The sequence below is a fragment of the Symphodus melops genome, assembly GCF_947650265.1.
Source record: "Symphodus melops genome assembly, chromosome: 1".
In the NCBI taxonomy this organism is placed as follows: domain Eukaryota; kingdom Metazoa; phylum Chordata; class Actinopteri; order Labriformes; family Labridae; genus Symphodus; species Symphodus melops.
This window is the reverse complement of record NC_136691.1, coordinates 13,444,771-13,461,790: the sequence shown is the minus strand read 5'-3', so window position 1 is coordinate 13,461,790 and position 17,020 is coordinate 13,444,771. Positions and strand designations below refer to the sequence as shown.

Below are 17,020 nucleotides of genomic sequence, written 5' to 3'. Positions count from 1 at the left end.
AGCATTAGCACAGTGTTACATGAAAATGCATTCAGGCACTGCTGATGGTTTGACTCTGTCCCAAGAATCAACAGTTGGTGGCAGTTCAGACTAAAAACACGCTATGCATAACTTGGTGTCATGGTTTAGCTTTTAACCATACCACCAGATGGAATAAAAACATCACTCAAACTGCTGAATTAAACTGTCCATAAAACCTCTTGAAAAAGCAAAAGACCATTGAGTTTAGTCATCTGATTTGCGAGATTATTATCGACCTTACCCAGTACAGTACATTGCTCTATGGCAATACAGGTAAGAAGTCATGAAAGGGTTAAAATATGGATCTAATTCTGCAAACCGAAAAGTAAAAATTCACGTGATGTAATCTCATTCATCAGCAATAGAGAAACTCTCTCCAAAGTCAAGATTGAACTCTTAAACTTGAGTTTATGAGATTAAGATTTTTTGTGGACATAACAAATGTTTAATGTAATCTTTTCACCAGCCCAGAGGTCGTGGGAAAGTCCTGAATGTTTATTGAACTAATATTATTTTTAAAGCCTGAGAAAATGGGGGAGTTCTAACTTATCTTTTTTTCAGTGTGCTGGACATCACTGTTAAATTTAGTCAAATCGGAAGTTTCTAATTTATATCACATGAAAACGTTAGTGAGCAAATAAAATGGATACTTACCGTCAGAGACTTTGATTCATGAAGAAGGAGAACAGGTGTGGGGTGGGGGAGAGACGAGAGATTCAGTTAGAGAAGGAAAACATGAGCTTCTTTGTTTGGTATTCTCAAGTTTTATCATGCCAGAATTGACTAGAATATCATGAAATAAGCTTTTGGAGGCGGATGCCACTTAACAGAAAAGCAAAACCTCTCACAGGATCTTTATTTCCGATAAATTAAACGATCGAATGAACCCAAATACGCTAACACAACCCTGGTTTGTTGGATCAATAAGGAGGAAGAAAGAGAAGAGGGAAAAATAAATGGGATCAGATGAAAGAAACGGTGGCAGAGAGAGAGACTGGGAGGTGGGCAGAGAGTGGGAGGACTGATGTGAACGAGAGAGTGCATGGATAGATCAAATAGGAACAATCATTAGATGGAGAAAGAGATGCAGAAGTAAGCTGATTAGTGGGAAGAAAATAATACCCCAATCATTTGATGGATGGAGAAATAAAAGAGGGAGCTGGGTAAAGAAATATATGATGTAGGGATGCTTATTTTTAAATATAGAGGTATGCAGAGAGGTAATAAATTGACCGAAAACAACACAGGCTTGTTGGAGAGGGGAAGGAGAAAACAAGTTCAAATGGCATCAAAGTGATTCATCGCAGTGGGGATAGAGGGAATAGCTGAATATGCACACAACTCCCAAAGCTACAAAAGCATGTATTGTGCTGATGAATAGTTGAATAATAATTGATCTTTGAAGCAAACAGCCTGCATGCTTCTATCCTTAGAGTTTGGCCTTTGTGTTCAGTATTAATATTCATTGTTGCTGCTGACACCGCACGCTAACAGGCGTACGGATTTTGGAAGCAACAGTTGAATTAGACGTGTGCCCTGAGGCCTGAGAAACAGCAGGGTGCAGCGAGCAACACAGAAGAAAAAAAATACACCAATGGGGATGCTCCCTCCCACACACACAATTACTGCACCACACACACACACACACATACAAACAGATTCTTGCAGGCATGTGTGTCCTAACATTTGGTTGCACAGGCAGGCAGCAATTACCTCAGTCACAGAATCACACTTGTGTACGAAAGGATACAGCACTGTGGTAATTCAAAGGCTGCCTCAGTGCAATGAGTGAACAGTGACTCTGTGTGTGTGTGTGTGTGTGTGTGTGTGTGTGTGTGTGTGTGTGTGTGTGTGTGTTGGCACTTGTTCATGCATCAATGTCTGAAGAGAAGACACTACTTTATGTCAAAGAAGGTGCTTAAATAACCCAATCTCTTTAGTACTGTCCTGTGCATCTAATGCTGCTTCCTTTTTCCGAACAACTTTTTTTTTTCTTTTTTTTTTCTGAAAGAAAAGAAGCTCACGAACTTAGAGTTGTGCAGAGCTGCTATCATAACACTGATGCCATTCAGTGGTGGCTTTGGTAGATTTTGTTGAATCATGGTGTAGTTTGGAAAGCATTCATTAAAACCTATTCACCTTTCCTTTTAGAAGAAGACATTTCTGGGTGGTTTAGTTTGCTAACTGTGTTTGTGAAAACTTCTCTCACAAACTGTTTAACTATTCTTGACTCAAATATTTCCCTTTTAGCTTACGTGAGCAACTATCTGCAAGTCGACATTAATTGTTGCTATATCATGTGAGAAAAGCCACAAAGGGGTCACAGATTGTGACAACAGTTTCATTGGCCTAGTTCCAACAGCTCCACAGACTGTGGTGACTCTAACCATGACCTTTCTTTGAAATCAGTCTCATTACAGCATATTACAGAATGAGCTTTTACACAGTTGTTGTTTCATTTCTCTATTGTGAGGTTGTTGTTGTTTTTTTAATTGTCTGGATGGATTCTGAACGAAGCCAATTCTGCACACAGCTTGAAGAAGGAAAGCAAAAGATGTAAGGCACGAGTTGAACTGTAAAAGGTGAAGAGACTGTCAGACAGAGCGATGGGAAGAATAAAGCTGATCGGTACTGACTTGCTAGGATGACCATGTCCATTCCCCAGAAGATGCTCATGATCCATCCCACCATGATGACAGCTGTCAGGATCTGGATGAGAGCCGCTGCCACGTTGAGCCAGAACACACAGCACACCCCTCGCTCTGAGATCAGCTCACTGCGAGCTCCACACAGCACAGTGAAGGCTGAGATGAACGTTCCTGTTCGACATAAAGAAGCAAGGTATCCTGTTACTAAAAACAAAAACCTCACAAATCACTAAAAAGTGATTTAAAAAAAAACAAAAAAAAACCCAACTTTGTATAAAGTTTCCTTTCTCACCACTAGTATGATATTATATAGATATGGACTTACATTCTATGTTGCACATACATAGTACATGTTTTCTTTTTTCACAATGTTTCTACTATGATAATGTATTTAATAATTTGATACTTTTTAATGATTGTTCATAGTTTTTTTTTCTTGCCCCGTAGTCTCTCATCATCTGCTTACATGCATGCACCACACTGTTGTCACACTTGCACATATACAGTATGTGCATACATATAGGTGATATAAGACTATTTACAGAACAGACTGACATGTCAGCCTCTACTAGTTATACAGCTGACACCTTCTGCTTTTGGATATGGAAGGCTACATGATGTGTTTCGACCAACGTTGACACAAACACGTTGTAGGAGTTTTCCATTCTGTTTACGTTTCATTGAAGTACACCAGATAAAGTAGCAGATACTCTTCAGATGAAATAAACCAGAAGAGAAAGGAGCTTGACTCAGCTGAAAACTTCACACAAAGAATTTCCAAAGCAGGATGTTGAGGTTACTGCTAGCATCAGCATGAAACAGCTCACTTTGATTGCACTCAACATGTTTAGCCAAGCATGTGGATCACCAAACAGTGATGGTCTCTCATGTTGGCAGTGTGGACTGAAGGTGCCAGACACTTTGTCCTCTTGTCCAGAGGTAACTATCTGTCCAATGATGGAACCACGTTATTTTTTTGTTTGTTTTATACAAAATGCTGGAATTTCAAAGATAAGATTATTCCCAATTAACAATTGAAATGTTGTGATTGATCCTGTTTAAAATGCACTGTATACAGCTTGTTATTGAGGACATACTGAAGTTTACTCGTTCTCAAGTGGGCATACAACAGCCTACAGCTTCTTCTCTGCCATTTTGCATTGAGTCACTGACTATCTACAGTTATTGTTCTTCCCAGCCTTCCTGTTAGTTTTGTACAAAATGAAACCTGGCATTTAGTCAACCACTTTTAGCTTTTTTAAGGTCTTGCTAGGTTTATTTTGAAATATAACATTGACTTTTATAAATGTGCCAACAACAAAAAAAGAACAACAATATTAACACAGTTAAAAAGAAAAAAAAACCCAATGCAACCCTGAGAGATGTACCAAAGCATTTTCCACAAGAAAACTTACAAGACTTTTTTTCAGAGGCAGCAACAAACCGAGAAAAAAGTAGTTAATCCTCAGGAAAGAATCATTTTACATTCAACTATTTTCAACATCATGATCCCATGTGTCTATAATTGCGAAAAAAAAGTTTTTTAAATTTTGAGAAGAAAGCACATGACAGAGCGGTAGTGTTGAAAAATTCTTCAGATAATAAATTCACTGTAATTCTTTGAATCAGATAACTAATAATATTATCAGAATATGTGATATGATGTACCGAACCCGATGTCATCACCAGATTCTTTGATATTTTAACATCAAGAAGAAAGTAGTCTTTAAGTGTTGCAGTTTAGCCAGAAGTCTTCCACAGAGTGGTGAAACCCTCATGTTTAATTTAGAAAGACTCTGCCATACTTTAAATATAAAATACTGAATGTGGCACAAGACATAACTTGTGGGCATAGTGTCTGCAAGCTCCAGTTCTTGTCACATTGGAGGAATTCAAAATCCAAAGAAGGCCATGTAGGTTGGGGGACAAGTTCCACCGGGCTGCCAGCTGCTTGTTTCTCTCAGGCTATAAAACCCAAAGTCATGCCATATAAAAGTTAGTTTCTCCCATTTTCACTCTTTGAATCCGATTTCCTTGACACCCTAAACCCTTCTCCTCAGTTCTTCGCTTGGTTATCTCCCTATCTCATTAACCATAAATCAGTGTTTCTTTCTATAGAAGGCATACCAGATATTTACTCAGTTTGTCCCCTAATTGCTGACAGATCTGAATGTGTGCCATAATATTTACTTTCACATGGCCTGCGCTGGCCTTATCTGGAATAGATTCCAATAAGTCAAACATTAGTACAAGCACAATCCCAGAATAGTAAGCAGTTCTGGATAGGGTCAAAAAAAGCAGCGTTTGCAATCTGATTTTCCCCTTCTCAAGCTTCAAGGCACTGCTCATTTTAAAAACACTTCACAGAAAGAGCAACGGTGGGTTAAAATCAGATTCCACCCAGAGCCGATATGGTGGGATCAGACAGAGAAATGTTCAGGTCACAGAGGCCACGCCCACCAGCAGATGCTCTGGCTGCTGGTGGAGCTGCCCACCTCCACACATGAGCCATGATTGACAGCAAGCTGGTGACTGAATGGTTACACCTCGCATCCATTCCTTCCATCGAAAAGGATTCACAAAGTCTGGCTACTGTCAGTTTTGATATGACTTCTTTATTATAAAACCCTTTCACATGAAACAGTCATGCTAGCTGCATTCATTTAGCGGTATATTTGACCCAATGTCCTAATGTGAGGACATTACGTTTGGGGTTTTAGGCAACATAATACCTTATTCTGCGAACCAAAACTCAAAAAGGTGTTGACAGTTGACTTCTTTTGAAATGTACCTGCTTTAATCCACTTGATGTAGCAACCTCAACTCAGTTGGTAAACTACTGGCAATAAGGCATGTACAACAACTACTTTTTAATAACAATACCAATATCCTTTGTTCCTTGAACTGAAATGTGTTGAACTTAATCATTTATGACTTCAAGCATGCCAATAGTTGGACATTAAGTAACGCATTCAAAATTATTTTAAATAAGTTGATTTAAGATTCATAATCCATCACAGGTAGAAGCCTGCCAAAAGTAGTAAAAACTTGTTTTTAAATCTTTCAATTTCCAAAGCTTTGCACCTGCTGACCTCTTTCAGGGCTTTTCAAGCTGGCCAGGATTAATCTGAGCCAAACAAACCATCTTGGCTAGCACGCTGTGTATGAATGCACTCAGCTGGATAATGAACAAGAAAGATATACGCGCTGAATCATTCTCTGTGGCAATAAAAGGTTCAATGAATCTTTAATCTTCTAGGCTCCATAAATCTTCTCTAACAATCCTCCATGTGTGAATAGCTCTTGGATCTTCTGTATGTCGCATGTGGGAAATAACGTGTGTGCATGCGTGTATGCCTGGATATCACCCAGACTAATGACTATAATTACACAGAGAGCTCTACAAAGCACCCACTGGTCGTGTGGGAGGTTAATGACAGAGTGTAAGAGTGTGAAAGACATAAAGAAACAGAGTGTGAGTGAACAAATACAGGGAGAAAGACAAAAAAAGAAGCTGAGGAAGAGAGACAGATCTAATGTAAGTTAGTTTGGGAAGAGTTAAAAAATATATTTATTATCGAGCATTTTACTGATTTACAAATATATATCATGATTAACAAAACAGAAGTTTCCGATATATATGGAAAAATACTGACTACTGTAAAAGAGTGCCCTTATGTAAACCCATAGTAACAGACTTCACACACCCTAGTTAGCTAGTTTAGAACACTTTCATGAGACCTGCTTGAAGTTGCCAGGATTTCACTTATTTATATCTGGACGTAGCAAGCTAGACTCCTTCCCACGCATCCAGCCTCCATGTAAAGTTCATTTGTTCAGGTTATAGTCCCTGATACTGCAGGTTTACATTTAAGAGAAACAGACTCCTGTTGGAGGCCGACTCTGTGGCAGCCGTAACAGCTAAATAGAAATACTTTTCAAGTATGCTATTGTTTGCTTCTGCAGGTCGTAGAAAGGCTTTAGCACTATTTTCATCCTGTTTAATAAGAAGCTAAAACGAACAAGCTGCAAATAACTTCATATAAATATGAGTTATAGGTATAGTAGGTTTGTTAGTTATGAACACGTTTGTTCTTAATTAAACCCAAACTACGACTATATCTATATCTATATCTATATATATCTATCTATATATATATATATATATATCTCAAAGTACTTTTAATGCATAAAATGCTTATTTTTTTATGTTTCAATTAACTAATCTCCGCGTTTACTAACCGTAACTTCATTGTGAAGCCCAGTGCATGCAAGCCAATTACAGTGACTGAAATTGTCATAGTTTAAGAAGAACAGTCTCTGACCTTCCTGCTGTGTAAAGTGAGTTGGGATTGAGAATGTGTTGACACACAGAACACAACTTTTAACCAGCTGTAATCCTGCCAATCAAAACCCAAATAACAGACAGTGTTTGAATGCTCAAGGTTGCCAAATATCAACATCAAGAGACTAGAACTACAGTTCTTCACAATAAAAACGCAAGGTTGAAAACAGGCCGGTCTCCAGGATTAGAATCTGTGTTTGTATGCTATTCAATCAGCAATATGTTTGTGCAGTATAGAGAGCTTTATTAGACTTAAACAGTCGGAGAAAGAGGAGAAAGTGTTGATCAGAGTCAGAATAGTGAAGATGGATGGGAATTTCAAAGCTACAGAAAACATGAGTCAGATTGTGGTGGCATGCTTTTCTCAAAAACCCCAAATGCTTCGAAGAGTCCTCAGCAAACAAATGAGTCCCTGAAGCACAATGCGCTCTCAAACATCCAGATGCAAGATTTCAATGTGAAACGGATTCAGTCCCAATATCGTCATCATCATCACATGCCTCACTCTTCACCCCTCCCAAACTCGCATGAGAGCTGCCAACCACCAACTCACACTTACTGCTAACTCAGTCTTATACAAGCTAACAACTCGTAAAAGTGTATACGGCTAAGAGCTTCAGTGAGACTCACTAATAGATTTGAAGTCCGTCTTCCTTTCCTGGTGGAAACAATTTAAGGTTCTGGTGATGAAGCGTCAGGCGGGATTAATGTGAAGTGGATTTGAGAGAGAGGGAGTTTGTCAGATTTAATCCAACAGAGCTCTGGGTGTAATACGCTGACCCTTTACTGTCTGTGGTGGAAGATAACAACCTTTTTTTTTAAGCTGTCTGCAGTTTGAAGGAGACTTATTATTGCCTCGAGAAAGAAGAACATTTGAAATGTATCCTCACTATGTGAATGTGATCCTCCTTACCGCAGGAAAACGACCCAAACGTTTATATCAAATTACCAAACTATATGTGATGGCTTGTGTTGTAGAGCATTCATTTGATTTAACATATTCTGTTACTTTAATAATCGTCTTTAATCTAAAGAATTATTCAGAGATTTAAAAAATGATTGTTAATGCTCTTGTGTGCGGTCATCAAGATTTGATGTTAGCTTTATTTATCTTAGCGTAAACCTCCGAAACAGCTAGTCTGGCTCTGTCCAAAGTTATAAATAATATTCTTACAGGCAACTTCTCTCACATCACTCTCACAAACACTGTGCGTGTGTGTGTGTGTGTGTGTGTGTGTGCGCGCGCGCGCTTGCTGATTAACACACCTGTGTCCTGTCCTATCCAGTCTGCAGGAAATCATGTTCCGCTGTGACTCTCGTCCAAATTCAATTACACATTTATTTTGGCCGCAGGATGAATACAACAAGCCGCTGTTTTCAGCCTCACTCAATTACACCCAAATGGCATTGATACAAACACACACACATACACAAGTGTATTGTGTTCATTTAAGTCAGTGTTGTCATGGCAACTAGCTGCAGCTATTCAATGAAATGTCAAAGCATTCGGGGCAAACTAAACACACACACACACACACACACACACACACACACACACACACACAGAGTGCTAGATGAGGTGTTGTATTGATGCCTTCAGTGTGTGCCAGGTACATATTTTTCAGCATCGTCTGTGGGACACATTCAGGCTTAATGCGGTAAAAAAGATTATTTATGTCACAATTGCTTCATTTTTTTTTTTTTTTTCAAGCTCACTATGATTTGACATTTACGAGAAAGGTTGCAACACACCATCTTTTATTTCTATTTGCCATCAATTTCTTGTTTTTAATGTGTGCTTCCTTTCTTTTTTAGTGCTGCTGCCTTCGAAACTAAACTAAAGCGCTTGTCTGCGGACATGGAGAATTAATCCTTGTTGGTAACTTCCATGTGATTTGAAAGACAGTGGATATACTGTTCTGTGTACAGTAAGCCTGTCTGGCTTTGTCATATTTAAAGTGAGGATCAACAGATGAGGCTCAAGCTGTGCTGTAGGTACTTTTACAACCAACAGGTTTTTCACAGTCTATGTGTCAAAACAAAAACATCTGTCTATGGGACAAAAAATGTGAAAATGCAAATGATGGGTATCATTTCACAGACAAATTGAGTAGACTATGAAAAGAAAGCTTATGTGAACTTCTGATGTAACTGAAACCTCTTCTAAAATGCATGACAAGCTACTCAGTAGACGTTTCAGAACTGCTGTGTCTATGTTTGGATCCATGATCATATCGATTGCATCCATTGCGAGGTTTTCACCCTGTACCTGCGTCTGTATTCACCCTGAGTGATGATCATGTCACAGCCTTTCACGGTGACACCTTATGATGCGTTTATATAAGGCGATAATGACGTCCATCCTCCAGTTACATCTTACCACCATATTTACTGCGTCCATTAACACCAGGCTGTTTACACCCTGATGCTCTTATTTAAACACGGGGGGTCGACAGGGTCTCACTCTATACCTCTTGCTCTCACATACAAGCACACATAAATAAACACAGACACAGGCAGGGGGAAAAAAGTGTCTCAGCCTTTCCCATGGTGGAGAAATAAAATGACTAGACTTACATTCACAGCCTGTAAACTATCCATGCAACTTTGATGGCCTCTCTTCATTCCTCTCTGCTGTTTATTTAAGCTTTTCTCTTCTTGTTTGTTTATATTATTTGCTGGCATGCCGGCCTGCACTCCCTGCTACAAACTCTCATTCCTGCTTGCGTCCGGTTCCACTGCAGCTCCGTCTCTAGTTTCTCTAAATTTAAACTCTGCTTATGAACTCTGCCTCACATTTGCTCCACTGTTTTGTTTATTTGGGTTCATCTTTCTCAAATATCCCAGGACCTCTGCATTATTAAACAAAAAATGAAGAATTGATTGTTAAATACAAAAGGAAAGACGTATACGACTTACCAAGTCCAGGTATGAAGGTGTTAAGGAACAGGCAGATGACAGCAACAGGGAAAGGCATTGTGGGTATTGCAGCTCGCAGAGGTCCCTTCTTCTCCCTGACTTCCACCACAACTCCCCCGCCCGCCGTAGGGGCCCCGACCATAGTGGCTTTGGCCCCGAGATTGTCCCCTGTTTTAATACGCGTTTGCTCTGTTCCTGCTTCTTTCTGTGCCATCGCTCTTTCTTTCTTGTACTCCTCTTGTTTTATGTTTAAATGACTTGAATCACTTGTTGATTTGTTGGTCGTTAAATCAGCATTGACTGGTTAAGTCCTCTGAGAATCAGAACAATAATCACAAGAACATCTCAGCTGTTTGCACATAAATTACAATCATCTGCAAAAAAAAAGGAATATAATTGAAATATCCTTTAAAATCCTCAAAAGTCGACTTCAAAAATCTTTAAACTGATCTTGAAATATTCAGCAACATTGAAGTTTTCCTCGTAGAGCATTTATCTCAGGTAGAGATTCAAATTCCTTTCAAAGTAAGAGTTCAAGTTCAATAGCTGAAGTTAAAAAAGAATGTTTCCTTTGAAAACGAAATCTCTTCAACACTTTTCAATCATCCTTCAAAGTGCCAACACTGTCTCAGAAGAGGTCAGCGGTATCTGCCCTTTATCTCCAAGCCCAACATGCTCTTAAAAAACGTTTAAAATAAATAAATAAATCAACAACAGCTCCTCCTGTCAGTTGTTTGATAATCTTCTTCAAGAGGGAAAAAAATCCTCGAAAGATGTGGCTCCTTTCAATATTTTCTTCAGAAGTCACTTTCCTTTCATTCTGTCAAATCACAGTCAACCCACACACCTCTCCAAGACAGAGTGCACACCACAGTCCCTCTTTTTTCTACTATGTCTCTCTCTCTCTCTCTCTCTCTCTCTCTCTCTCTCTCTCTCTCTCTCTCTCTCTCTCTCTCTCGCTGTCTCCCTCCCTCCCTTCTTCTCTTTCTCCCTCCCTCTCCCTGCTCCTCAACCTCTCCCTGAATTTAAAGGGACAGTACACCAATCTTCTCAAGTTGTCATTGAATGAAATCACATTGCACAAGAAGTTATTCATCCGTGTATGGATGAATGCAATCTGAGTAAATACACACAACTCGTTTGCAAATATTTTCATGTTTCTGTAGGAAGTAAAGAGGAACATTGAACATTTGAGATGTCCTTCAGAAAAAGTTAATTTAAGTCATATTTACATGAATTCACCACAGCTAAAGCTTGCACTAATTTGGGGTATTGTAAGTCATGTTCCCAAGCTTATTACTGCTCATCTGCCAGAATATAACCAGCCGATTCAAAGGTATAACACATTTTGACGTACAAAGAAAGACTTGTGCATGAAAGAACGGGAAAAGACAAAGAGATGGGTAGTTTTGAAAAAAGGAAGAAAAAAAAGATTTAACAAAAAAACAATGTGGAGAGGAAGCAGAAGCTGAAGGTACACTAGGATGAAAGTGGACATGGGACTAGGAGGGTTGAAATGGACAAAGGGACAGTTGCGCATGAAGACAAAGAGACAGGCTGTGTCAATATATCAGTAAATATTCATGCAACCCAAACTCCTAAAAGACCAGACATCTTTCTCTCCCTCACCCCCACCCTCCATTTCTTCCCTTTCCCCTTCCTCTACCTTTGACTTTCATTTCATTCCTTCTTCCTCCTCCTTGTCTTCATCCTCCTCCTGACCTCTTCTCCACTCTGTCTGACATTAAAACGCTTGAAGAAACACAATAAAGATGAGTGCAACCATAGAATTATTCACCACATTTATGTCTGTCTCTCTCCCTCTCTGTCCCTTTCTGTTTGGTCTCCTAGCAACCCAGGAAGCTGTGGGTAATTATTCGAATGATATTGATCTCATGGTTTTTGGTCCCCTTCTCTCTTTCTCCCTTTCTTGTCGCTCTCTCTTCTATCTGAGAACTTCTATTCTATCCCCACTTTTAATTTCCTTTCAATCTACTCCCAAACTCCCAAGATATCTGTCATAGAACACAGCTTTATTTTGATTTTGTCATGCAAATCAATGCTGGACTAGCCTGAGACATCTGGAAGGCTGAACTCAATCATGATCGGATTGTTCTGCCAAAGGCACGAAGGGTAATGTGCTGATGCTTATTCCCATGACAACGTGACAAGGCTAGTTCCATGGCCACCATCTTAAAATGACATTTGAGTTTTGAGAGTTAAAGCATGAGTCAGAAATGAATGCTGTTAGGTTAGTGATTAATAATAAGCATTGGACTGTAGAACAGCAGTTTAACGATGTAATTTCCCACAATACAAAAAACCCACAATAACCCTCTAATTGTTTGTTTGTTTTGTTGTGTCAGTGTTTGAGTGCCAGGCTTTGGTCCAGGCATGTCCTGTCACACTTTAACGTCGAAAAATATTTATAAAGATTCCAATTCATGGAGGTATTTCTCCATCCTGTCTACCTTATTGCTTTTGAACAAACACACACACACACATACACACGCACAAACATACTCGCACATACAAACATGATCACACACAGACAGACACACGTTTTCGAAAGGGGTTTAATTTATCCTGATCCCATCTGTCAGGAAAAGCTGACATCACACACTGGTTCTCTCTCTCTCTCTCTCTCTCTCTCTCTCTCTCTCCCTATATATATATATATATGTATACACACACACACATACATATATACATACACACACGCACACACACACATACACACACGTTTTTGTGTGTGTGTGTGTGTGTGTTCCTAATGACTTCCCATTGTGTCCCTCACGCTGCACACTCACACTGTATCATCACCCCATCACAGTGACGGTGTGGCTCACACTCTCTCCTCCTCTTTCTTCTGTAGATTTTGCACACATGTATCACAGGCTGTTGTTTTTTTATGCATCTTTGTATTGATCAACACAAGAAAACTTCTGGTGTTACAGCACATGCAGTTTATTGAATAAAATGAAGTGGTATTACCCACATTTTTTTATTGCGCTAATGTGTAACAATCAGAATTATAATGTGCAGTGAGGGAGATGTTTGACTGTTAACAGAAAGCAGGATGATGTGTTTTGTCAGGAAACAGTTCTTACAAATACAAGACAAGCTCAGTAAAGAGACGAGAGGTGCAGCTTTGACCACAGGGGGCGCCAAGATTCACACAAAGAAAGAACTTCTCATACAAGTTTTACAGGGGTTTGTTTTTTTTTAGGATAACTTAAGCATTAATTTTCTGACATTTTAATTATTTTTACCATCTAAATAATAACACACATATTTAGCTACAGGCCTGCTGTAGATTTAATGTATCTGAATGAAAACAAACACGCTATCTCCCTTCTTCATAGCCTTTAGCTTAATGAAGTAAGGTAAAGTCTGTTTTCAGATTAAAATGTTCAGTTCATGGTGTTTGCTAGTAATTAGCCCAAGTAGGACAAAAAAACGGATACTTAACAATTGTTATTGTATCAGTACTTGACACCCCCCTCCCCTCCCATTGGCTAAATCTGCCTTGTTGGGTCATTTTTCCACAACTATTTGAAAGTATCTGAACACGTCATCCTCTCCTGGGGACTGTAAAAGCCTTATTCTGCCTGCCTCTGTCCCCATTTCTTTCCTCCACAGGTAGGTCATGCTGATCCTGCGAGCACATGCAAGTTTAATTAGATATCTCCAAGAGTTTGTTTACTTTCACTAAATTCGAATATACAATCCAAACCACTTAAGTGAGTTGATCGTGAGCTCTGGTGTCCTTTCATGATTATTTTATTTTATTTTAAAATGTGTGTTGATAATCATCGCAATTACAAACAAGAAGCACTTGAGCTGATCCATCCCCTGTCTGATTTTTTTCACAAATTTATGCAGAGAGGTCCTAATCAGACTGTCTGCTGTGGCGGGTCACCTGTGTTGTGAGTGCAGCGTTTCTGTTGGACTCAAATTGAGTAATTGGACTCAAAGATTGATTACACATGCACACAGACACACATGAATGAAGTAGGGCAGAGCTAAGAAATACAAATCTGGGTCTGAAACAAACAAAAAGGTGGGTCACCAGAAAGACAACACTTGAGGCGTTATTCTGGGGCAGGCAGCTTGTTTGGGAACATAACAAAGTAAGATCACTGTGAGTAAACTTGTGCCACCACTTTAAAGTGACTCACATACTTTCCACTCAAGTGTGTTTATTTTTAGCGCTAACCCCAGATAGTGGCCATCTGCGGGGGTTTTTATGAGGTCATATTTGACTCTGTGCTTCACCAGATATCAGACTGAAAATACAAAGCTGAGATACTTCATCACCCATCTCACCGAGGCCTTGATCTCAAATGTAAACACCTGGGATTGAATAAGTTTTCAGATGGTGCTGCAGTTTAACTTCAAAGACTAAAAGTTTGCCTTTGAAACCAGATTGAATGAGAGAATATATAAAGAAAACAGGGACATCTGCTGGTCACAAAGATGCACCACAGACCTGACTGCTAATAAAGCGCGACAAGAAGTACACATCATTTCATTAGTCAAGTCAAGTTTATCTGAGTAACACATTTAAGAACAGCTTCAGCCGACCAAAGTGCTTTACAGGCAACGCATAAAAAAAACAACAACAGAGAAAGACGTTCAGATAACGAGCAATAATAAAAATGTGTATATACACTATACTGTATGCACATACAGTATAACTACGTACATATTACATACAAATACACACACTCACTTACATGCATACATAAAAATATATACCTAAAGCCAGGCAGTGACTTAAAAAACAGCTATTAAAATGGATTCTATGATCTTCAGGGAGCCAGTGAAGGAAGGCGAGCACTCTTGTTGTGTGTACCTGTTAAATATCTTGCAGCAGCGTTTTGGACATACTGCAGGCGAGAGGACTGGCTGACTCCCATATAGAGAGAGTTGCAGTAGTAAAGGCGGAACGTAATAAAAGCATGGATGAGCTTTTCTGTATCTTTCTGTAAATGTTTTATTATTTTTGTTAGGGTTAAGACATTTAGTGCCATCCAGTCTTTGATTTGTTTGAAGCAGTTGAGTAGTGGTTGCAGGGACTGTGGATTGGTGCTTTTGAGCGGGAGATATATTAAATTAGTCATCAGTGCAGTCATTGACAAAAGTCTGACATACTCACTAAATAAAATATCATGTCTTGTTTTTCAAACCTTTGTGGTGCAGATCAGAGTTTCCTCTGGCCTATATCAGATAGACTCCACATCAACACGTACGTGTCACTATCAGTGTTATGTTGTGCAGAAATTGTGCAATGTGGAGTAATGTTTTTTTTTTCTTCTTATCGATGTTAACTTTTAATGAGGAAACAAATAAGAAAAAAATACTACAGCCCTTCTGATTAATCAGCCATCTCATATTCACAGCCGATATTCAGTGACTATCGCTATCGGCTAATTTTAATGCAGATATGTACTGATATTACAGTGTTTAGTAAAGCATTTCTCTTTCTTTTAGAAGTGTGTTCTGGTTCAAATAGCATTAATGACTGACTTATGCACTTACATAGGCAATCACTTTCCAGTTGAGTGACCTTTGTAACTATGTTAAATGTCTTTTCCACAAGTGTTTGATTCTGTAACTGCATTTACCCGTTTCGATCTACATGTTGAACATAGATCTAAGAAAGATATCGTTATCAGATTTTTTTTCCCTCCAACTGGTTTATAAAATCATATCATCTGTATTTTTGTCCAGAAAACAACGTTAGTACACACATGACCTGTCAGACAGGTCAACACTTGAGACCCCCTCAGACAAACAAGCAGGTAATACAAGACACATGATTGGTGAAGAAATGTAGCATTTATTTGTTTAAGCCATTAGAAAAATATTTATGAAAATAAAGAATTTGAAGATATATTTTGGGTGATGCTGCACAAGCACTGCTGCTTACATGCTTGTGAGAAGTCAAGTCGTTTGATAAAAAGGTCAGTACAGTTATTTTGAGATGATTTTCTTCACCCACTCCTGTGTCGGGTCGGCACATAATTCCATGCCATTCTTCATCGTCAGACTGAAAAAGAGACACAGGGGTTTGATGACATTTAAAGAGTTGTAACAGGATTACAAACACTTATTTTATATATATTTACATTTAACATTCATACTTGCATATGTGTACATAATTTCTTTATCTGAAAATATGGAAACTAATATAAACAACTTGTCTTTTATTTTTATACAAGAGTTTTGTTTCAAAACCTTTAGCCTTGAAGGCTAACAGAAAGAGACAACACTCACAGCACAGCTTTCTTGGGACAATGTTTGTCCGTGTATTTGTAGCTCAACACTTTATTCTTAGGTACGGGTTTGTTGATAAACTTAAAACAGCACATCTCTGGACAATAGGGGCCTGAAAAACAAGGCAGACAGAAGTGTTATAAATGTAAAAAAAAAAAAGGCCTAGTGGGACATAACAGGTTTTTTTTCTTTCTTTCTTTCTTTTTCCATTTTAGATTTCGCTTCTCAGAGAACTCTGAGTTAATGTTGCGAGATTTGACATTTTACGTCCTTACAAAACCAACCTAGTCATTTAAATGCATTTTATGAAGCAGTCAAAAACATGCATCTCCAAACGCTTACAAAAAAATAAACTGACTATTTTTGAAGATCTGATTTATAATTTAATATTATCCTTTAATTATCCCCAAAGGGGAAATTCAAGTGTTGCAGGTCAAAATAGCCTTTTTTGATCACTTGTTTTTCCACCAATGTAAAAACTACATACAGTAATTGTTTATTTTGACCTTTCACGGCGAACCCTGAATCTCTTCCTACAATACACATCATGAAAAGAATTAACTACTTTAAATTGGCATACATTTTCCCTTCAAGTAAAATAATGAGTTGAATACAGTCTGCTTACTTTCAGAAGCGATCACAGTGAGAGTGGAGAGAAACAGGACACAGGCCAGTAAAACCGCTGGCTTCTTCATCATCATCATCATCATCTTGATTGCTCGTGTGATCTAAGTTGTTGTCTGTAAGGTGTGTTTCGTCTTTCTGCTAAGCTCACAGACCCCGTCTTTTTATTAGTGTGTGTGTG

The 17,020-nt window shown here is 38.7% G+C and overlaps 3 protein-coding genes across 3 annotated transcripts in view; 1 reads left to right on the top strand and 2 right to left on the bottom strand.

The window, feature by feature from the left end:
* stx7l (syntaxin 7-like) overlaps positions 1 to 17,020 on the top strand; it is a 280,516-nt gene that overhangs the window by 258,084 nt on the left and 5,412 nt on the right. The gene's annotated exons all lie outside the window — the stretch shown is intronic.
* On the bottom strand, positions 514 to 10,852 carry stum (stum, mechanosensory transduction mediator homolog). The gene is made up of 3 exons (XM_079346964.1): positions 9,934 to 10,852; positions 2,658 to 2,840; positions 514 to 684 (listed from the first exon to the last, which is right to left on the bottom strand). Exons 1-3 carry the CDS (start codon positions 10,145 to 10,147, stop codon positions 635 to 637), a joined length of 447 nt encoding a protein of 148 aa, XP_079203090.1. The 5' UTR covers positions 10,148 to 10,852; the 3' UTR covers positions 514 to 634.
* LOC306835622 (C-C motif chemokine 5-like) lies at positions 15,759 to 16,990 on the bottom strand. Its single transcript, XM_079362287.1, has 3 exons — positions 16,841 to 16,990; positions 16,216 to 16,327; positions 15,759 to 15,988 (listed from the first exon to the last, which is right to left on the bottom strand). The coding sequence occupies exons 1-3, from the start codon at positions 16,923 to 16,925 to the stop codon at positions 15,913 to 15,915; spliced, it is 273 nt and encodes a 90-aa protein (XP_079218413.1). The 5' UTR covers positions 16,926 to 16,990; the 3' UTR covers positions 15,759 to 15,912.

What these genes read in the sequence shown, in the direction of transcription:
- stum (XM_079346964.1), bottom strand. Translation starts at nt 10,147, where the DNA reads ATGGCACAGAAAGAAGCAGGAACAGAGCAAACGCGTATTAAAACAGGG. An exon ending in CACCTTCATACCTGGACTTG is followed by an intron (nt 2,841 to 9,933) that starts GTAAGTCGTATA and finishes TATGTCGAACAG; the next exon opens with GAACGTTCATCTCAGCCTTC. An exon ending in GGACATGGTCATCCTAGCAA is followed by an intron (nt 685 to 2,657) that starts GTCAGTACCGAT and finishes CATGAATCAAAG; the next exon opens with TCTCTGACGGTAAGTATCCA.
- LOC306835622 (XM_079362287.1), bottom strand. Translation starts at nt 16,925, where the DNA reads ATGATGATGATGATGATGAAGAAGCCAGCGGTTTTACTGGCCTGTGTC. An exon ending in CACTGTGATCGCTTCTGAAA is followed by an intron (nt 16,328 to 16,840) that starts GTAAGCAGACTG and finishes CTTGTTTTTCAG; the next exon opens with GCCCCTATTGTCCAGAGATG. An exon ending in TGTCCCAAGAAAGCTGTGCT is followed by an intron (nt 15,989 to 16,215) that starts GTGAGTGTTGTC and finishes TCTCTTTTTCAG; the next exon opens with TCTGACGATGAAGAATGGCA.